Source organism: Oncorhynchus kisutch, linkage group LG21 (assembly GCF_002021735.2).
Source record: "Oncorhynchus kisutch isolate 150728-3 linkage group LG21, Okis_V2, whole genome shotgun sequence".
NCBI classification, from domain to species: Eukaryota; Metazoa; Chordata; class Actinopteri; order Salmoniformes; family Salmonidae; genus Oncorhynchus; species Oncorhynchus kisutch.
In genome coordinates, this window is record NC_034194.2 from 43,941,173 (window position 1) to 43,964,729 (window position 23,557).

The 23,557-nt window shown below is 46.8% G+C and overlaps 1 protein-coding gene across 1 annotated transcript in view; it reads right to left on the minus strand.

Moving 5' to 3' along the window:
- Positions 1–17,175, minus strand: part of pinx1 (PIN2 (TERF1) interacting telomerase inhibitor 1) — a 67,166-nt gene extending 49,991 nt beyond the window's left edge. The window contains exons 1-5 of the mRNA XM_031800612.1: positions 17,083–17,175; positions 16,114–16,223; positions 15,739–15,831; positions 15,365–15,446; positions 9,804–9,902 (exon numbers count right to left, since the gene is read on the minus strand). Coding sequence (XP_031656472.1) covers positions 9,804–9,902; positions 15,365–15,446; positions 15,739–15,831; positions 16,114–16,223; positions 17,083–17,101 — 403 coding nt within the window. The 5' untranslated portion in view covers positions 17,102–17,175. The remainder of the gene's footprint in view (positions 1–9,803; positions 9,903–15,364; positions 15,447–15,738; positions 15,832–16,113; positions 16,224–17,082) is intronic.
- Positions 17,176–23,557: the final 6,382 nt, after the last annotated feature.

Genomic DNA, 23,557 nt, shown 5'->3' on the forward strand with positions numbered 1-23,557 from the left:
GAATCGCAATACATATCGTATCGGGGCGGCAGGGCAGCCTAGTGGTTAGAGTGGAGGGGCGGCAGGGTAGCCTAGTGGTTAGAGTGGAGGGGCGGCAGGGCAGCCTAGTGGTTAGAGTGGAGGGGCGGCAGGGTAGCCTAGTGGTTAGAGTGGAGGGGTGGCAGGGCAGCCTAGTGGTTAGAGTGGAGGGGCGGCAGGGTAGCCTAGTGGTTAGAGTGGAGGGGCGGCAGGGCAGCCTAGTGGTTAGAGTGGAGGGGCGGCAGGGTAGCCTAGTGGTTAGAGTGGAGGGGCGGCAGGGCAGCCTAGTGGTTAGAGTGGAGGGGCGGCAGGGTAGCCTAGTGATTAGAGTGTAGAGGCGGCAGGGTAGCCTAGTGGTTAGAGCGGAGGGGCGGCAGGGTAGCCTAGTGGTTAGAGCGTTGGACTAGTAACCGGAAGGTTGAGAGTTCAAACCCCCGAGCTGACAAGGTACAAATCTGTCGTTCTGCCCCTGAACAGGCAGTTAACCCACTGTTCCTAGGCCGTCATTGAAAATAAGAATGTGTTCTTAACTGACTTGCCTGGTTAAATAAAGGTCAAATAAAATAAAACATCGCCAAGTATCGTGAGCTCCCTGAAAATTCCCAGCCCTTCTGGATTCTGTGGATCAATAATTAAATTAAAGAAATCCTCTCTCGAGCCGCACACTGTCTTCGTGTTAAAATGTGACAACACCTGGGCTCCATCCTAAATGACACCCTATTCCCCATGTAGGGTGTTAGCGGGACTAAGATGCCATTTGGGAGGTAGCCTAGTGGTGAGAGTATTGAGCTAGTAAACCGCAAGTTTGCTGGATCGAATCCTCGAGCTGACAAGATACAAATCTGTCGTTCTGCCCCCTGAACAGGCAGTGTATAGGCCGTCGTTATAAATAAGAATTTGTTCTTAACTGACTTGCCTCGTTAAATAAAAGACTTCTCATGTCATCCGGCCATTAATTTGTTAGTTGTCAGATTAGTCCATCTGTCTGGGGGTAAACCCATGGTGATTGGCTGAGTGGTTTAAACCCATGGTGATTGGCTGAGTGGTTTAAAGCCATGGTGATTGGCTAATCTGTTTTTGTTTTTTTGGCAGGAGTCACTGATTGGCACTCAGCTGTTTCCATATCGACAGTGACCTTGGCACCCACTAGGTATTCCATAACACTTCCTTGGCAACCTGCAGTACCTGCTTAACGATAGATCCTGCCATGATGTTGAAACATTTAGAAAGGGAAAATAGAAAACGATAAATATTTTTCTTTATCTCAACTAAGGGGCTACGTCCCAAATAGCACCCTTTGCCCTATACAGTGACCATTCTTTGACCAGGGCAGGACTCATAGGCCCAAAAGCAGTGTACTACGTAGGGAAATAGGGCGTGATTTTAGTCTAGGTCTCACACGTGTCTTTTTGTCGAGCAAAAGGGAAGGTACTAAGCGGTGCACAGAACCCCCTTATCAACTCCGTGGAGATACGTCGACTTCTCTTGTAGGCCTATTTGGCAGGGGAACTGTGAAGCCAGCTGTTTAGCCTGTTGTCTGAGTCTTTTACTAAAGAACGTGAAACAACATGTTTGCTGCTTTTCATTACATCATGTATAGCTGTTCTTTATATGACCAATTCAGAATATTATATCTATATCTATATCTATAAATATAGATAATAGATATAGATATCTATATATATAATTTGATCGGGCGGCAGGGTGGTTAGAGAGGTGGACGAGTAACCGGAAGGTTGCAAGTTCAAACCCCCAAGCTGACAAGGTACAAATCTGTCGTTCTGCCCCTGAACAAGGCAGTTAACCCACTGTTCCTAGACCAGTTAACCCACTGTTCCTAGACCAGTTAACCCACTGTTCCTAGACCAGTTAACCCACTGTTCCTAGACCAGTTAACCCACTGTTCCTAGGCCAGTTAACCCACTGTTCCTAGGCCGTCATTGAAAATAAGAATTTGTTCTTAACTGACTTGCCTAGTTAAATAAAGGTTACATTTTTTTACAAAAATTAAAGTTCTGAAAATGAAACATTTAATGTGGTGGGAAAAACATCTGGTAAAAGGCTCAACGTTTCAGTTGAAACCGACTGTCAAATTATTAGAAAATGGAACCGTTGTGATTTATATAGAGACAGAAAGGTACCAACAGCCTCTGACTAAAGGGCTCTACACTGGGCCACACTGGGCTCTCAGTCATCATTATTCACAGAATTCCAGATTCAAATCAAGGCACAATTATCAGCTTTGGTATTGACATCAGTGAGCAGGCTTTCCCATTGGAGGAGAGAGCAGGATTTCCCATTGGAAGAGAGAGCAGGCTTTCCCATTGGAGGAGAGCGCAGGCTTTCCCATTGGAGGAGAGCGCAGGCTTTCCCATTGGAGGAGAGCGCAGGCTTTCCCATTGGAGGAGAGCGCAGGCTTTCCCATTGGAGGAGAGCGCAGGCTTTCCCATTGGAGGAGAGCGCAGGCTTTCCCATTGGAGGAGAGCGCAGGCTTTCCCATTGGAGGAGAGCGCAGGCTTTCCCATTGGAGGAGAGCGCAGGCTTTCCCATTGGAGGAGAGCGCAGGCTTTCCCATTGGAGGAGAGCGCAGGCTTTCCCATTGGAGGAGAGAGCAGGCTTTCCCATTGGAGGAGAGAGCAGGCTTTCCCATTGGAGGAGAGAGCAGGCTTTCCCATTGGAGGAGAGACATGGGTAGGCTTACCAACAGAAAACATCTATAAAACAAAAATTATCATGAAAATTTGGACCACGCAAATCCAACGTTTATATAAAATGTCTGCCATTTCCTGCTCTACATTTTAACAGTCTAAGTAAATGTAATATAAGACAACATTACAAAATCCATTTGTCCTATGTCGTTTCATTTAGTCTCATTATAATACGGAAAATGTAGGCCATTACAAAAGAACAGAATACCACATTGTAAGTTGACTGTGTAGGCTATTCTATTAAAGATCAACCCGAGGATCAGCTTTAAGTCAAAGGGTATCTTTTAAAACTATTTTCGATACTCTCCTCATGTCTTGATAATTATGAATGAGAATGTAGTCCGTTTGGTTTATGGAAATAGTATAGTATTTGTCCATCTCTCCCATTGGTTCCCATTTTCATTCCATGCATCAGAGACTCACAAGACCATAACAGTGGAATGATGCAACGTGCTGCTTCGCCCTAGCTGGCGAGGACACAAGACCATAACAGTGGAACGATGCAACGTGCTGCTTCGCCCTAGCTGGCGAGGACACAAGACCATAACAGTGGAACGATGCAACGTGCTGCTTCGCCCTAGCTGGCGAGGACACAAGACCATAACAGTGGAATGAGCCTGTATAGTTTTGGACTATCCTTTTCGTAATGTATGAGACGTCAAAACCCTCTAGAAAAAACCTTGTGCCTAAAACTGCCTTAAACTTTGCTGGACTCCAGGAAGAGAAGCTGCTTAAGTGTGGATCCATAATGAATACAACAGCTTTACGCCCCCCCCCCCTCCCTTTACCCCCCCCTCCCTTTACCCCCCCCCCCCCTCCCTTTACCCCCTCCCCTCCCTTTACCCCCCTCCTTTACCCTCCTCCCTTCCCCCCCCCCTCCCTTTACCCCCTCCCCTTCCCTTACCCCCTCCCTCTTTACCCGCCCTCTTTAACGCCCCCTCTCCTCCCCTCCTTTACCGCCCCCCCCCCTCCTTTACACGCCCCCTCCCTCCGCTTTACCCCCCCCCCCCCCCTTTTACGCCCCCCCTCCCCTTTACCCCCCTCCTTTACGCGCCCCCGCCCCTCCTTTAACCGCCCCTCCCTCCCTTTACTCTGCCGCCCTGGTACCCCCCTCCACTCCCGTTTAACCGCCCGCTCCTCCCTTTACCAGCCCCCCCCCCCCCCCCCCCCCTCCCTTTACCCCCGCCCCCCCCCCCTCCCTTTACCCCGCCCCCCCTCCCCCCCTTTACCGCCCCCCCCCCCCTCCCCCCCCCCCCCCCTTTACCCCCCCGCCCCCCCCCCTCCCCTCCCGTTACCGCCCCCCCTCCCCTCCCTTTACCGCCCCCCCCCGCCTCCCCTCCCTTACCTGCCCCCCCTCCGCTCCCTTTACCTACCCCCCCCCCCTCCCTTTACCCGCCCGCCCCCCCTCCCCTCCCTTTTACCTTGCCCCCATCACCTCCCTTTACCGCCCCCCCCCCCTCCCTCCCTTTACCGCCACCCCGTCCGCTCCCTTATACGCCCCCCCCCCCTCCCCACCCTTTACCGCACCCCTCCCCTCCCTTTACGCCCCCCTCCCCTCCCTTTTACCGCACCCCCTCCGCCTCCATCCCTAAATCTGAATCTCCTGATTAATTCCACGGTAACACTTCTTATTTGAAACACTGTCAGTAATACAGGACGAAAAGTTTGTGCACTAATTTTGGGACAAGTAGAATGTTATTAAAATATATCTTTTTTTTTAATTTTTTTTTTTAAAGGTGCAATACGCAGAAATCTCTAAAAGCTATTTGTTGGTTGCAAAAGATGTCATTAGTTTGCCTAATCAAAGTGTACAGAATCGTCGTACCACCGCTGTGAAATATCTTTTCACTAACTAAAAATATAGTATTTTCAGCTGTTTGAAGCCGGTGAAGAAAAGAAAATACGAAACTTAATGGGAAGCAGAGAAATAGAGTATATAGAATAGATCTACCGCTTCTTAGGCTCAATGGAGTGACGGATCTATAAAAAAAACTCACATTTCTATGTGAATTTGGTCGGGTGGCAGCTTTATTGCAGCTTCAAAAAATAAATAAAATTGTTACATTCCCGTGACACCCAAAAGACAGTTCTAGTTTTACGTAAAATGTCAAATAAAAATAGACACACAAACTAAAAAGTAGGTTGCTAATGAACAATAACTAGGCCCAATGGATTGTCTTTGAACTGCCGGATCTGAATAAATAGGTTGGATGGATGGCTTCGATAGTCTTTTAAGTCTTTAATATGCCAAATCATACAAACATTCTGCTTAAAAATGATTATGCACTGCTACCCCTTCTTGCTCTTAATAGGAACAAGCTAGATAGCTGGTAGTTACCAACAGCCGCTGGTCCCAGATTTGTGACAACGTTGTCTTAGCCTGTATATTAGCGACCTAGCTCTAACCGTGGCAATTTGACTGGTGAAAGTCATGGGCACATTCCCAATGGCTGCCTGGTATTGTGATGCAATCATTTCCAGGGTCATTTTGGAATGTTCGTTCAAATGATGCGGCTCATGCAACGGAATGCATGTTTTTGTTGTAGTGTCAGTTGAGCTGCCTGAACAAATCACAGCACAGATGGAAGGGTACACTTCCTGCTTTTACCTCCTGGCGTGGGTCTAGGTCGAAAATATACAGGTTTAGATAACGCTGTCACAAATCTGGGACCAGCGTCGTTGCAAACTAGCTTAGCTGGTCCGCAGACACGCTCGCAGACACGATCGCACGCGCAGACACGCTCGCAGGAGTGTTTAGTGTGTGTGTCTTGAGAGCAGGCCTGATGGAGGCTTTGAAAGCCAGGACAGGAGGGGAAAAGGTTTAAAGCAATAAATAACCAGTGTTATCAGGAGCCTGCTGGAGGAAGAGGATACAGCTGTAGGAACATGACTGGACTGGGGCCTGAGACAGCTGTCTAGGGGGGGGGGGGGGGGGGGGTTAGCTGTAGGAACATGACTGGACTGGGGCCTGAGACGACCAACTGGAGGGGAGGTAGCTGTAGGAACATGACTGGACTGGGGCCTGAGACGACCAACTGGAGGGGAGGTAGCTGTAGGAACATGACTGGACTGGGGCCTGAGACGACCAACTGGAGGGGAGGTAGGTGTAGGAACATGACTGGACTGGGGCCTGAGACGACCAACTGGAGGGGAGGTAGCTGTAGGAACATGACTGGACTGGGGCCTGAGACGACCAACTGGAGGGGAGGTAGCTGTAGGAACATGACTGGACTGGGGCCTGAGACGACCAACTGGAGGGGAGGTAGGTGTAGGAACATGACTGGACTGGGGCCTGAGACGACCAACTGGAGGGGAGGTAGCTGTAGGAACATGACTGGACTGGGGCCTGAGACGACCAACTGGAGGGGAGGTAGCTGTAGGAACATGACTGGACTGGGGCCTGAGACGACCAACTGGAGGGGAGGTAGCTGTAGGAACATGACTGGACTGGGGCCTGAGACGACCAACTGGAGGGGAGGTAGCTGTAGGAACATGACTGGACTGGGGCCTGAGACGACCAACTGGAGGGGAGGTAGGTGTAGGAACATGACTGGACTGGGGCCTGAGACGACCAACTGGAGGGGAGGTAGCTGTAGGAACATGACTGGACTGGGGCCTGAGACGACCAACTGGAGGGGAGGTAGGTGTAGGAACATGACTGGACTGGGGCCTGAGACAGCTGTCTAGGGGGGGAGGAGGGGAGGTAGCTGTAGGAACATGACTGGACTGGGGCCTGAGACGACCAACTGGAGGGGAGGTAGCTGTAGGAACATGACTGGACTGGGGCCTGAGACGACCAACTGGAGGGGAGGTAGCTGTAGGAACATGACTGGACTGGGGCCTGAGACGACCAACTGGAGGGGAGGTAGCTGTAGGAACATGACTGGACTGGGGCCTGAGACGACCAACTGGAGGGGAGGTAGCTGTAGGAACATGACTGGACTGGGGCCTGAGACGACCAACTGGAGGGGAGGTAGCTGTAGGAACATGACTGGACTGGGGCCTGAGACGACCAACTGGAGGGGAGGTAGCTGTAGGAACATGACTGGACTGGGGCCTGAGACGACCAACTGGAGGGGAGGTAGCTGTAGGAACATGACTGGACTGGGGCCTGAGACGACCAACTGGAGGGGAGGTAGCTGTAGGAACATGACTGGACTGGGGCCTGAGACGACCAACTGGAGGGGAGGTAGGTGTAGGAACATGACTGGACTGGGGCCTGAGACGACCAACTGGAGGGGAGGTAGGTGTAGGAACATGACTGGACTGGGGCCTGAGACGACCAACTGGAGGGGAGGTAGCTGTAGGAACATGACTGGACTGGGGCCTGAGACGACCAACTGGAGGGGAGGTAGCTGTAGGAACATGACTGGACTGGGGCCTGAGACGACCAACTGGAGGGGAGGTAGGTGTAGGAACATGACTGGACTGGGGCCTGAGACGACCAACTGGAGGGGAGGTAGCTGTAGGAACATGACTGGACTGGGGCCTGAGACGACCAACTGGAGGGGAGGTAGGTGTAGGAACATGACTGGACTGGGGCCTGAGACGACCAACTGGAGGGGAGGTAGCTGTAGGAACATGACTGGACTGGGGCCTGAGACAGCTGTCTAGGGGGGGAGGAGGGGAGGTAGCTGTAGGAACATGACTGGACTGGGGCCTGAGACGACCAACTGGAGGGGAGGTAGCTGTAGGAACATGACTGGACTGGGGCCTGAGACAGCTGTCTAGGGGGGGAGGAGGGGAGGTAGCTGTAGGAACATGACTGGACTGGGGCCTGAGACGACCAACTGGAGGGGAGGTAGCTGTAGGAACATGACTGGACTGGGGCCTGAGACAGCTGTCTAGGGGGGGAGGAGGGGAGGTAGCATTACTTTAGGAACATAACTGGACTGAGGCTTGAGATGGTTGGGGGAGGCACGAGAGACGCATGAAGAGGCTAGGGGGGGGAAGCTAGTTGCTCCTGAAGGCTTTGAGCCTGGAAAACCGTCTGGGAACCCAGAGGCGTGGTAGCGGCAGGTCCAGCAGATGTTTATTTATCTTAGCTGTTTGGTCTTCTTATCCCGACGCAAACGTCCCTTTGCTCTTTCACTACTTCAATAAAATGTCCCACTCAGCCCCCCACCCCCCCGCTCTCAACCTCCTTGGCAGGGGCTCAAAACAGTGTTCTGATGTTATCAATGTTTTAGCCTGATAAATAAATAAAAAATAGTTTTTGTAAGGTCGGGATTGTTAAGAAATGAGAGTTGTCATTCTTCTGAGAACCTGCATCTTTTGGACATCTGATCAGTTTAAGTTAGCTGAAATACGAATAGATATCGGATCGGATTAAATGCAAAGAAATGGAATGAATATAACCCCCCCCCCATACCCCCATTCAAGTCAATGATTTGTCTGTTCTATTCACTATATTTCTATGTATTTAGTACAACACGAAAGATCAAGCCCAGATAAATAACTGGGGCCTGGACACGTTTGGAAATTGCGTTAATGTCAGAATAATATGTCGGGCTGTATTAACGGTACGCTTCGGTTTCCTGTTCAAATGTTTAAGAGATGAGTGTATCAGTCTGCCGGACACTAAACCGATCTAAAACGTTAACATGGTCACAAATGCATTCTCAAATTACTTTCTTTCTACCTGAAAATACCTCTCATCTTTTGGGACCACTGTCTCCTCTCCTTCAGTGTTGAACTAAGCCTGTCGTCTAATTATGTTGCCAGTCATTGATCTACAAGTCATTCTGAATGCCGAACAACTCCAACGAGACTATCAGTCAGGTCTCGGCAAACTGCACACGTGTGTGACGTCATGCACCGACTAATGAGAGGTAGGCCTAGATTATTTCCTGGCAACATAATTAGGCGACATGCTTAGTTCAACACTGAAGGAGAGGACACAGTGGTCACCAAAACAACAACAAACAAAAAATATTTTCTGAGAAAACAAGAAGAACATAATTTGAGCAAAAATGATTAGGCGGCGAATCGTACCGTTGGAATCGATTTCCTGGTCGACCCCCCCCCATATAACCTCCAGCCTCCTGGACCACAGGCAATTTGACTGTCGTGACAGGGCACCCTATACAGTACACTACTTTAGACCAGGGCCCTATTCCCTATATAGTACACTACTTTAGACCAGGGCCCTATTCCCTAGATAGTACACTACTTTAGACCAGGGCCCTATTCCCTAGATAGTACACTACTTTAGACCAGGGCCCTATTCCCTATATAGTACACTACTTTAGACCAGGGCCCTATTCCCTACATAGTGCACTACTTTAGACCAGGGCCCTATTCCCTATATAGTGCACTACTTTAGACCAGAGCCCTATTCCCTAGATAGTACACTACTTTAGACCAGGGCCCTATTCCCTATATAGTACACTACTTTAGACCAGGGCCCTATTCCCTAGATAGTACACTACTTTAGACCAGGGCCCTATTCCCTATATAGTACACTACTTTAGACCAGGGCCCTATTCCCTACATAGTGCACTACTTTAGACCAGGGCCCTATTCCCTATATAGTGCACTACTTTAGACCAGAGCCCTATTCCCTAGATAGTACACTACTTTAGACCAGGGCCCTATTCCCTATATAGTACACTACTTTAGACCAGGGCCCTATTCCCTAGATAGTACACTACTTTAGACCAGGGCCCTATTCCCTAGATAGTACACTACTTTAGACCAGAGCCCTATTCCCTATATAGTACACTACTTTAGACCAGAGCCCTATTCCCTATATAGTACACTACTTTAGACCAGAGCCCTATTCCCTAGATAGTACACTACTTTAGACCAGAGCCCTATTCCCTATATAGTACACTACTTTAGACCAGGGCCCTATTCCCTATATAGTACACTACTTTAGACCAGAGCCCTATTCCCTAGATAGTACACTACTTTAGACCAGGGCCCTATTCCCTAGATAGTACACTACTTTAGACCAGGGCCCTGTGGGGAAGGGAGACAACGGAGGTGAAAACGCCACTCCATCAGTGTTATCACTAGGATGCCTTTTCAGATGCAACCATCTCAAAGTGACTAAATGAAACATTGAATAAAAACCTTTGGTGAACTTCATGTAGTGGACCCTCTTCCTGGACGTCTTTGACTTCTCCTCCAGGCTGAAGGACTTCTCCTGCTGTTTCTCCTCCGATGGGGCTTCTACAAACAAAATGGCAACGATCAAAACCTTTAAAACCTCTTAGATGTTAGGTATCCTACATGTATTTTTCTTTCCCTTTACCTTTATTTAACCAGGCAAGTCAGTTAAGAACAAATTCTTATTTTCAATGACGGCCTAGGAACAGTGGGTTAACTGCCTGTTCAGGAGGCAGAACGACAGATTTGTACCTTGTCAGCTCGGGTATTCGATCTGGCAACCTTTCGGTTACAAGTCCAACGCTCTGACCACTAGGCTACCCTGCCGCCTCTACACTCTAACCACTAGGCTACCCTGCCGCCTCTACACTCTAACCACTAGGCTACCCTGCCGCCTCTACACTCTAACCACTAGGCTACCCTGCCGCCTCTACACTCTAACCACTAGGCTACCCTGCCGCCTCTACACTCTAACCACTAGGCTACCCTGCCGCCTCTACACTCTAACCACTAGGCTACCCTGCCGCCTCTACACTCTAACCACTAGGCTACCCTGCCGCCTCTACACTCTAACCACTAGGCTACCCTGCCGCCTCTACACTCTAACCACTAGGCTACCCTGCCGCCTCTACACTCTAACCACTAGGCTACCCTGCCGCCTCTACACTCTAACCACTAGGCTACCCTGCCGCCTCTACACTCTAACCACTAGGCTACCCTGCCGCCTCTACACTCTAACCACTAGGCTACCCTGCCGCCTCTACACTCTAACCACTAGGCTACCCTGCCGCCTCTACACTCTAACCACTAGGCTACCCTGCCGCCTCTACACTCTAACCACTAGGCTACCCTGCCGCCTCTACACTCTAACCACTAGGCTACCCTGCCGCCTCTACACTCTAACCACTAGGCTACCCTGCCGCCTCTACACTCTAACCACTAGGCTACCCTGCCGCCTCTACACTCTAACCACTAGGCTACCCTGCCGCCTCTACACTCTAACCACTAGGCTACCCTGCCGCCTCTACACTCTAACCACTAGGCTACCCTGCCGCCTCTACACTCTAACCACTAGGCTACCCTGCCGCCTCTACACTCTAACCACTAGGCTACCCTGCCGCCTCTACACTCTAACCACTAGGCTACCCTGCCGCCTCTACACTCTAACCACTAGGCTACCCTGCCGCCTCTACACTCTAACCACTAGGCTACCCTGCCGCCTCTACACTCTAACCACTAGGCTACCCTGCCGCCTCTACACTCTAACCACTAGGCTACCTGCCCCCTCTACACTCTAACCACTAGGCTACCTGCCACCTCTACACTCTAACCACTAGGCTACCCTGCCCCCTCTACACTCTAACCACTAGGCTACCCTGCCGCCTCTACACTCTAACCACTAGGCTACCCTGCCGCCTCTACACTCTAACCACTAGGCTACCCTGCCTCCTCTACACTCTAACCACTAGGCTACCCTGCCGCCTCTACACTCTAACCACTAGGCTACCCTGCCGCCTCTACACTCTAACCACTAGGCTACGCTGCCGCCTCTACACTCTAACCACTAGGCTACCTGCCACCTCTACACTCTAACCACTAGGCTACCTGCCACCTCTACACTCTAACCACTAGGCTACCCTGCCACCTCTACACTCTAACCACTAGGCTACCCTGCCACCTCTACACTCTAACCACTAGGCTACCCTGCCTCCTCTACACTCTAACCACTAGGCTACGCTGCTACCTGACATTTTGGTGTACCAAAGTGCTCTGTGAACATCGTAGAGTCCCGGTCCTTGTAATGCCAGAAAGACCCATCTGTCTGCTCTGAAACTCACAGCGGCGCTTGCAAAGAGCAAACGAAAACAGGAGAGTACAGTAGTTTCATCTTAACGTGATGTTCTCAGTCAGATTTAGGAGCTATCAACACAGGAAGAAAAGAAAATACTAAGTCATTTTATGGGATTGAAACAAAACCCACTTTCTCTTGGTCACATACGTACGAAAGCATTTAAATGGTGTTTCTGTGCCGCTCAGCGGACGTATAGGATTTTCTTCTATGTTGTCAGTATATGAAAAACTGTCACTAAGTGTGTGTGTGTGTGTGTGTGTGTGTGTATATTTTTTTTAAGCATTTGTCATTTCAAGCCCTATTGCCACTTTTGTTGAGTAGGGGAGAAAAAAAAAATGTGTATAATTTTTTTTCTTTTCATATTATTTGTACTGTATACTTGAGCTTGTGTTCTCACAAGTGACGACACCTCAGCAATTTACACCTCTTCTTACCAGAAAGTTCCAGACGTTTATAAAACTACGCAACATTACCAGTTGTTTATGGCCATCTCATGAAAAATACATTTGTTTGGGTATGTCTATTTAGGCGGAAATCGATATTTTGGCCGACCATTCTAGCTTGTCTAACGAAACATAACTACACTAGCTTCTGTACGTGGCTTTAGATACACATGTCTGCTAAATATGGCTTACATGAACTATTTTATGTAATGAATGGTGTCAACATGTGCCAAGGAATATACAATCTCACTCTTCTCATCCATCTCTGCCCCCCCCCCCAATTGACCAGTTAAAAGTGGATTGAAAACCAATAGCCCCATTGTCTTACAGTGACATTTAACCTCAACTACCTTTCTGTGAATGGTGCAATAGCACCCCCTAGTGGGCTACTACTTCCCAGTGAATGGTGCAATAGCACCCCCTAGTGGGCTACTACTTCCCAGTGAATGGTGCAATAGCACCCCCTAGTGGGCTACTACTTCCCAGTGAATGGTGCAATAGCACCCCCTAGTGGGCAACTACTTCCCAGTGAATGGTGCAATAGCACCCCCTAGTGGGCTACTACTTCCCAGTGAATGGTGCAATAGCACCCCCTAGTGGGCCACTACTTCCCAGTGAATGGTGCAATAGCACCCCCTAGTGGGCTACTACTTCCCATTGAATGATACTTGGGGCTACATCTTTCCTGTAAATGTTACAATAGCACAGTAGCACACCGTATGTACATAATCATGGAACACCTGGTCACTTTTCCAGCAGTATATCCCACGGTTGGTTTGCCTCTGACGCTAAGCAGGGTTGGTCCTGGTAGGTCCCTGGATGGGAGACCAGATGCTACTGGAAGTGGTGTTGGACAGCCAGTAGGAGACACTATTTCCACTGGTCTAAAATAAAATATCCCAATGCCCCAGGGCAGTGATTGGGGACATTACCCTGTGTAGGGTGCCATGTTTCGGATTAGACGTTAAATCCCCCTCTCTCCTGTATCTACTCCCTATTTGTTTATTTGAAACTTGGAAAGTCAGTTAACAAATTCGGACAAACCCTATGTGATACAGCCTGGATTTGAACCCGGGCCTGTAGTGACGCCTCTAGCACTGAGATGCAGTGCCTTAGACCGCAGCGCCACTCATATGTATATACTGTACATATCTAGTCAAGGCCTATTGCTGTATGTACACTACTCTATCCTACAGATATACTACATTTTCTATCTACATACTGTCCATAATGTATATACTAGAGGGTGAGCGATTAATTGGAATGGCCGATTAATTAAGGCCGATTTCAAGTTTTCATAACAATCGGAAATCTGTATTTTTGGAAACAGATTTTTTTTTACACCTTTATTGAATCTTTATTTAACTAGGCAAGTCGGTTAAGAACACATTCTTATTTAATTTCAATGACAGCCTGGACTGGTGGGTTAACTGCCTCGTCCAGGGGCAGAACGACAGATTTTCACCTTGTCTGCTCGGGGGATTCAATCTTGCAACCTTACAGTTAACTAGTCCAACGCTCCAACCACCAGCCTCTCATTGCACTCCATGAGGAGACTGCCTGTTACGCGAATGCAGTAAGAAGCCAATGTAAGTTGCTAGCTAGCATTAAACTTCTCTTGTAAAAAACCATCAATCAATCAATCATAATCACTAGTTAACTACACATGGTTGATGATATTACTAGTTTATCTAGCGTGTCCTGCGTTGCATATAATCGATGCGGTGCGTATCGTTGCTCCAATGTGTACCTAACCATAAACACCAATGCCTTTCTTAAAATCAATACACAGAAGTATCTATTTTTAAACCTGCATATTTAGCTAAAAGAAATCCAGGTTAGCAGGCAATATTAACCAGGTGAAATTGTGTCACTTCTCTTGCGTTCATTGCACGCAGAGTCAGGGTATATGCAACAGTTTGGGACGCCTAATTTGCCAGAGTTTTACGTAATTATGACATAACATTGAAGGTTGTGCAATGTAACAGGAATATTTAGACTGATGGATGCCACCCGTTAGATAAAATACAGAACGGTTCCATATTTCACTGAAAGAATAAACGTCTTGTTTTTGAGATGATAGTTTCCGGATTCGACCATATTAATGACCTATGGCTAGTATTTCTGTGTGTTATTATGTTATAATTAAGTCTATGATTTGATATTTGATAGAGCAGTCTGACTGAGCGGTGGTAGGCAGCAGCAGGCTCGTAAGCATTCATTCAAACAGCACTTTCGTGCGTTTTGCCAGCAGCTCTTCGTTGTGCGTCAAGCATTGCGATGTTTATGACTTCAAGCCTATCAACTCACGAGATTAGGCTGGTGTAACCGATGTGAAATTGCTGGCTAGTTAGCGGGGTGCGCGCTAATAGCGTTTGAAACGTCACTCGCTCTGAGACTTGGGAGTAGTTGTTCCCCTTGCTCTGCATGGGTAACGCTGCTTCGAGGGTGGCTGTTGTCAATGTGTTCCTGGTTCGAGCCCAGGGAGGAGCGAGGAGAGGGACGGAAGCTATACTGTTACACTGGCACACTATAGTGTCTATAAGAACATCCAGGAGTCAAAGGTTATTGAAATACAAATGGTATAGAGGGAAATAGTGCTATAATAACTACAACCTAAAACTTCTTACCTCGGAATATTGAAGTCTCATGTTAAAAGGAACCACCAGCTTTCATATGATCTTATGTTCTGAGCAAGGAACTGAATCTTTAGCTTTCTTACATGGCACATATTGCACTTTTACTTTCTTCTCCAACACTTTGTTTTTGCATTATTTAAACCAAATTGAACATGTTTCATTATTTATTTGGGCTAAATAAAAAAAAATATATATATATTTTTTATATATATTTTTTAAATTTAAATCGGTATCGGCTTTTTTGGTCCTAATCTAATCTAATAATCTGTAAAAAAAAATTAAAATCACAATCGGCCGACCTCTAGTCTATACATTCCAACACGTACGTACACACTCTCTCTGGACTGACATTGCTAGTCCTAATATTTATACATTTCTTAAATGGTTGTGAATCGTTAGATATTACTGCACCGTTGGCGCTAGGAACACAAGCATTTTGCTACAATCGCAATCACATCTGCTAAATGTGGGCCACTACCTTTCCTCTGAATGGTAAAACAGCACCACCTAGTGGGTCACGCATATATGACAAGTGAGTTTATGAACAGAGTAATGCACGTTGTATATTCTTCTGTTTGTCTGGGTATTTACCATTGGCAGTGTTTTGACCATGGCAGTTGTTGAGGTCTGCCAGGAGCTGGTTAAAGTCATCCTGATGGGCGATCCAGTTGTCCTGGAAACAGAACAAATTAGATCAAAACTAGGACATAACTTGGGAGGACACATTCCTTGATAAAACACTGTACATCACTTGCAGTCTTGAGTATTCTGGGTCGTATCAACTAGAAACCAAAAAAAGAAGAAAAAAAAATGACTTGAACTATAAAGGACCTGAACTTGATAATGATCATTTTCTGTTGAAAAACGTTTTGCTACAATGTGCACTAATTAATAAAGCCCTGAACTTCACCCATAAGGAAACAGTTGTTGACAGTGTGCCTAAATGAACCCAGTTGTCCACTCACCTCGTGGCTGGCAGTGGTTCCCAGCCCCAGCTGGTTGTTCTTCACTTTGACTTTGATGTGTTCTGTGGAGCCCTGCTCAGTTCTCCCCAGGCCCTGGTAGAGACAGATGAACATGTCATCCCGAATGACGCCAAAACAGTTAGATACAGGCTCTTAATTTGTATCGCCTCGATTCCTCTCTCCTCCTCTCCTTTTCCAAACGCATTGGAGAGGGTGGGACCTTGGACCGTCTCCTCCAATACAGTTGAAAAGGAAGCGAGGAGAGAGGATGCAAGCCCAGGAAGACGAATTGTCTTGAGATAGAGCTACAGTGGTATACCGTCACTAGTATACTGTTAGTTTATCAGTAGTTTGCTAAGACAAACCCCACAGTACCTTTCCCTTGGACCAGCCCATTCGCTCCAGCATCTTCTGGCCGAACTTGGACTCGTCTTTACTCCACGCGCTGTTCCGCGGGTCAACAGACCACTTCTGTTTTTTCCGGGCTAAAAACAACAAACCATATTGGAATTTAAAAAATAATACCTACTTTATTGGTTCATTTGCACGGACATTTTAGGCTGTCAACAGTACCCAACCTGACAACACACGTCACAGGCTGGGAGCAGTTCGGGGGTAAAGTGCCTTGGTTATTAAGGACACAACGGCGGTACGTAGCGTATAGAAAACTAAATCGGTCTCGTTTGTAGATCTGATCCATGCTTTTGCGTCGGATTTGCCCACTAACGTTATCATCCGATGCATTCGCATGGACCCAGGGGTAGTTTAGCGGTAAACCCGAAACAAACTGCTTTTGACCACTTGAACATGAGAAATTGCCAACAAAGACAAGTTAGTCAGCACTCAATCAAGTAAGATATATTTACTTCGGTGAGTAACGATAGTATATTAAAACCAGTCACTAAACAACATCGGGGGAAAAAGCTACATTCTCGAACAGAACTAGTTAGCTGGCTGGGTAACGTTAACTGGCTGTCAAAAGGTCGCAACATTATATAACTAATCACATTGGTAATGATCAGAAATGAGACAAGACACCGTAAATATACCAACACATTTGGCCCTAAAAAAAATGTTATTAACTTAGGTTGTCAAGTTGTTGAGCTAGTTGAGGTTTACTAGTAACTTGCTAGTTGCCGGTAATTAAATGTGATTGTGGTTAGCATTATGCTAGCTAGCTCGACAGACTTTCGAACCGCACATATGTACTGAGGCACTTTTAAAGACATAACTTGCACTAAATCGATGTTGACTTCTTCAGACAACATGACACACCCAAGTATTTTTGTTAATCTAATGTATGAAACACAACATTTTGGCTAAAACATTCGAAGTAGCACTTACGTTCTGCAAGCATGGACATGATGGGGTCTTTAAACACGTTGACGGAAGACCGCAAGGGTGCTCTAAAAGTGCCTGTATAAAATGTTACCTACTTTTAATCTCTGTCGAGAACTAAATGCACACACTGTGGATTCATAATACTTCGATTGTCATTTAGCTATCTACATAGCTACAATCGATTATTTTTCTCTCTTCTAATAACAAATGTATGTTTGTTTTTTTACCTGAGTGAAGTGTAAATGGTGTTTTACAACACGAGGTGGCGACAAAGGCGTCGCTATACAAATAACTCTACCTATCAAATTGCAGTGCAATCTGGGCTCCTTGGGACGTCCATACCCTCCCTCAACGTTAACTATAACCTAAACTATTTTAAATGTAAACTTCAATGAGGGGTAGGGACATCCCAAAGATTCCGAATAGCCTGGATCAAACCAGAGGGAAAGAGGTCAAGTTTTACTCAACCCAGCTTTCCATCTGACCTTTCTATGCAAGGGAAGTTCATGTTGGATAGAAAATATAATGACAGGCCTGATGGAAACAGCACATGTGTCAGTTATGAATGTACAGTGACACTCAGGCAACGTGCAACGTGCCGTTGTGCCTGCGATGGAGATAGATAGGACTCATCATGGCTATAACCTGTTTTAGCATGGACGTGGCTTCCACCATTTTAAAGTAGTCAACTGGGTGGGAATTCCTATGAGTTGGGAGCAATCGACCAATGAAGTTGAACAAAATTGACTACTTTGATAGCCTCAATGGTGCTGCCCATGCTGTCACAGAAACTACAATGGCACAGATACAAAAATGAGTCCTCTATCTAGCTCTATGGCCTGTTGTTCACACGTGTATCTTCCCTCTCATTGGCTAGAATGGTCACACCTAATCTCCGCCTCCTCATTGCCTGCCTTTCATCTTTGAGGAAGTCTACAGTGTTTCCATTGTTAAAGTGGTCACTTGTCCATCTTGTCACTATAATAGACTATCTTTGCTCAAACCTATCGTAAATGCCGAGAAGCTGAAATAATGGTTTGACTAGAATGTAAATAGCCTGCAGCAGCAGCGAAATAAAAATTAAAATTAAAATTATACAACAAATTATACCATAAAGATACGCGTTATCTAGAAACAACTCCAACATACACCATGAATCATTCCAATCTCTGGAGGTTGAAACTGTTGCATACATTGTGTAGGCTAGGATGACACTTTAAACATGGGTTAAATTGGTTGATTCAAACCACAACAATCATTTACATTGTGTGGCTAATGGGCTATAGGCTACTGTAATGTATGGGCTACTGTAATGTATGGGCTACTACTATTCTATGGAGAGCACCTTATGAGAAGCGACTATTGGCTACTGTGCAAATTAATATTAATGTTCTGTTATGTAACGGGTCTTGCCAGCAGATACCATCAATGAACACATTATATTTACCACTAGTCCCCTTGCAGGCAACTCAATGTAACTTAGCTCAGTGCAACTCAGTGCAGCTCAGTGCAACTCAACTCAGTGCAGCTCAGTGTAGCTCAACTCAGTGCAACTCAACTCAGTGCAGCTCAGTGCAGCTCAACTCAGTGCAACTCAACTCAGTGCAGCTCAGTGCAGCTCAACTCAGTGCAGCTCAACTCAGTGCAGCTCAACTCAGTGCAGCTCAACTCAGTGCAGCTCAGCTCTTCAGTCTATGGTGAGTCAGTCTATGGTGTAAGATAGAGTTAGGATTCTAAGACAGACCGTTCTTTCCATCACAAAGACTGACCAAGTGAATCCAGGTGAAAGTTATGATCCCTTAGTTAAATCCACGTCAGTCAGTGTAGATGAAGGGGAGGAGACGGTTTAAAGAAGGATATTTAAGCCTTGAGACCATAGAGACCTGGATTGTTTATGTGTGCCATTCCAAAGAGTGAATGGGCGAGACAAAATATTTAAGTGCCTTTGAACGGGGTATGATAGTAGGTGCCAGCTGCACCGGTTAGTGTCAAGAACTGCAACGCTACTGGGTTTTTCACGCTCAACTGTTTCCTGTGTGTATCAAGAATGGTCCACCACCCAAAGGACATCCAGCCAACTTGATACAACTGTGGGAAGCATTAGAGTCAACATGGGGCCAGCATCCCTGTGGAACGCTTTCCACACCTTGTGGACTCCATGCCCCCGATGAATTGAGGCTGTTCTGAGGGCAAAGGGGGCTGCAACTCCATATTAGGAAGGCGTTCATAATGTTTGGAATACTCAATGGACAGTTCATCATTAATAAATCATAAACAACAAGTTGGAAACTAAGTCAATAAATAAGCAATTCAATGTATTTAGTGATAAAGTGTCATTTGCATAGTTTGGGCCCTGGCCAAAAATAGTGCATTAAATAGGGTTAGGTAGCAGACTTCCGGCTCCGACAGAGATGGCCGCCTCGCTTCGCGTTCCTAGGAAACTATGCAGTTTTTTGTTTTTTTACGTGTTATTTCTTACATTAGTACCCCAGGTCATCTTAGGTTTCATTACATACAGTCGAGAAGAACTACTGAATATAAGATCAGCGTCAACTCACCATCAGTACGACCAAGAATATGTTTTTCGCGACTCGGATCCTGTGTTCTGCCTTACAAACAGGACAACGGAGTGGATCCCATGCAGCGACCCAAAAAAACGACTCCGAAAAAGAGGGAAACGAGGCGGTCTTCTGGTCAGACTCCGGAGACGGGCACACCGTGCACCACTCCCTAGCATTCTTCTTGCCAATGTCCAGTCTCTTGACAACAAGGTTGATGAAATCCGAGCAAGGGTAGCATTCCAGAGGGACATCAGAGACTGTAACGTTCTTTGCTTCACGGAAACATGGCTCACTGGAGAGACGCTATCCGAGGCGGTGCAGCCAACGGGTTTCTCCACGCATCGCGCCGACAGAAACAAACATCTTTCTGGTAAGAAGAGGGGCGGGGGCGTATGCCTTATGGCCAACGTGACATGGTGTGATGAAAGAAACATACAGGAACTCAAATCCTTCTGTTCACCTGATTTAGAATTCCTCACAATCAAATGTAGACCGCATTATCTACCAAGAGAATTCTCTTCGATTATAATCACAGCCGTATATATCCCCCCCAAGCAGACACATCGATGGCTCTGAACGAACTTTATTTAACTCTTTGCAAACTGGAAACCATTTATCCGGAGGCTGCATTCATTGTAGCTGGGGATTTTAACAAGGCTAATCTGAAAACAAGACTCCCTAAATTTTATCATCATATCGATTGCGCAACCAGGGGTGGAAAGACCTTGGATCATTGTTACTCTAACTTCGCGACGCATATAAGGCCCTGCCCCGCCCCCCTTTCGGAAAAGCTGACCACGACTCCATTTTGTTGATCCCTGCCTACAGACAGAAACTAAAACAAGAGGCTCCCACGCTGAGGTCTGTCCAACGCTGGTCCGACCAAGCTGACTCCACACTCCAAGACTGCTTCCATCACGTGGACTGGGATATGTTTCTTTTGCGTCAGATAACAATATTGACGAATACGCTGATTCGGTGTGCGAGTTCATTGGAACGTGCGTTGAAGATGTCGTTCCCATAGCAACGATTAAAACATTCCCTAACCAGAAACCGTGGATTGATGGCAGCATTCGCGTGAAACTGAAAGCGCGAACCACTGCTTTTAATCAGGGCAAGGTGTCTGGTAACATGACCGAATACAAACAGTGCAGCTATTCCCTCCGCAAGGCTATCAAACAAGCTAAGCGTCAGTACAGAGACAAAGTAGAATCTCAATTCAACGGCTCAGACACAAGAGGCATGTGGCAGGGTCTACAGTCAATCACGGACTACAGGAAGAAATCCAGCCCAGTCACGGACCAGGATGTCTTGCTCCCAGGCAGACTAAATAACTTTTTTGCCTGCTTTGAGGACAATACAGTGCCACTGACACGGCCTGCAACGAAAACATGCGGTCTCTCCTTCACTGCCACCGAGGTGAGCAAGACATTTAAACGTGTTAACCCTCGCAAGGCTGCAGGCCCAGATGGCATCCCCAGCCGCGCCCTCAGAGCATGCGCAGACCAGCTGGCCGGTGTGTTTACGGACATATTCAATCAATCCCTATACCAGTCTGCTGTTCCCGCATGCTTCAAGGGGGCCACCATTGTTCCTGTTCCCAAGAAAGCTAAGGTAACTGAGCTAAACGACTACCGCCCCGTAGCACTCACTTCCGTCATCATGAAGTGCTTTGAGAGACTAGTCAAGGACCATATCACCTCCACCCTACCTGACACCCTAGACCCACTCCAATTTGCTTACCGCCCAAATAGGTCCACAGACGATGCAATCTCAACCACACTGCACACTGCCCTAACCCATCTGGACAAGAGGAATACCTATGTGAGAATGCTGTTCATCGACTACAGCTCGGCATTCAACACCATAGTACCCTCCAAGCTCGACCCCGGCCCTGACGGGCCACCCCCAGGTGGTGAGGGTAGGCAACAACATCTCCTCCCCGCTGATCCTCAACACTGGGGCCCCACAAGGGTGCGTTCTGAGCCCTCTCCTGTACTCCCTGTTCACCCACAACTGCGTGGCCACGCACGCCTCCAACTCAATCATCAAGTTTGCGGACGACACAACAGTGGTAGGCTTGATTACCAACAACGACGAGACGGCCTACAGGGAGGAGGTGAGGGCCCTCGGAGTGTGGTGTCAGGAAAATAACCTCACACTCAACGTCAACAAAACTAAGGAGATGATTGTGGACTTCAGGAAACAGCAGAGGGAACACCCCCCTATCCACATCGATGGAACAGTAGTGGAGAGGGTAGCAAGTTTTAAGTTCCTCTGCATACACATCACAGACAAACTGAATTGGTCCACTCACACAGACAGCATCGCGAAGAAGGTGCAGCAGTGCCTCTTCAACCTCAGGAGGCTGAAGAAATTCGGCTTGTCACCAAAAGCACTCACAAACTTCTACAGATGCACAATCGAGAGCATCCTGGCGGGCTGTATCACCGCCTGGTATGGCAACTGCTCCGCCCTCAACCGTAAGGCTCTCCAGAGGGTAGTGAGGTCTGCACAACGCATCACCGGGGGCAAACTACCTGCCCTCCAGGACACCTACACCACCCGATGTTATAGGAAGGCCATAAAGATCATCAAGGACATCAACCACCCGAGCCACTGCCTGTTCACCCCGCTATCATCCAGAAGGCGAGGTCAGTACAGGTGCATCAAAGCTGGGACCGAGAGACTGAAAAACAGCTTCTATCTCAAGGCCATCAGACTGTTAAACAGCCACCACTAACATTGAGTGGCTGCTGCCAACACACTGACACTGACTCAACTCCAGCCACTTTAATAATGGGAATTGATGGGAAATTATGTAAATATATCACTAGCCACTTTAAACAATGCTACCTTATATAATGTTACTTACCCTACATTATTCATCTCATATGCATACGTATATACTGTACTCTATATCATCAACTGTATCCTTATGTAATACATGTATCACTAGCCACTTTAACTATGCCACTTTGTTTACATACTCATCTCATATGTATATACTGTACTCGATACCATCTACTGTATCTTGCCTATGCTGCTCTGTACCATCACTCATTCATATATCCTTATGTACATATTCTTTATCCCCTTACACTGTGTATAAGACAGTAGTTTTGGAATTGTTAGTTAGATTACTTGTTGGTTATTACTGCATTGTCGGAACTAGAAGCACAAGCATTTCGCTACACTCGCATTAACATCTGCTAACCATGTGTATGTGACAAATAAAATTTGATTTGATTTGATAGGGTTAGATAGTATAGGGTTAGATAGTATAGGGTTAGGTAGTATAGGGTTAGGTAGTATAGGGTTAGATAGTATAGGGTTAGATAGTATAGGGTTAGATAGTATAGGGTTAGATAGTATAGGGGTAGGGTTAGATAGTATAGAGTTAGGTAGTATAGAGTTAGGTAGTATAGGGTTAGATAGTATAGAGTTAGGTAGTATAGGGTTAGATAGTATAGGGTTAGGTAGTATAGAGTTAGGTAGTATAGAGTTAGATAGTATAGGGTTAGATAGTATAGAGTTAGGTAGTATAGGGTTAGAAAGTATAGAGTTAGATAGTATAGGGTTAGATAGTATAGGGTTAGGTAGTATAGGGTTAGATAGTAAAGGGTTAGATAGTATAGGGTTAGATAGTATAGGGTTAGATAGTATAGGGTTAGATAGTATAGGGTTAGATAGTATAGGGTTAGGTAGTATCGGGTTAGATAGTATAGGGTTAGATAGTATAGGGTTAGATAGTATAGGGTTAGATAATATAGGGTTAGGTAGTATAGGGTTAGATAGTATAGGGTTAGGTAGTATAGGGTTAGGTAGTATAGGGTTAGGTAGTATAGGGTTAGATAGTATAGGGTTAGGTAGTATAGGTTTAGATAGTATAGGGTTAGGTAGTATAGGGTTAGGTA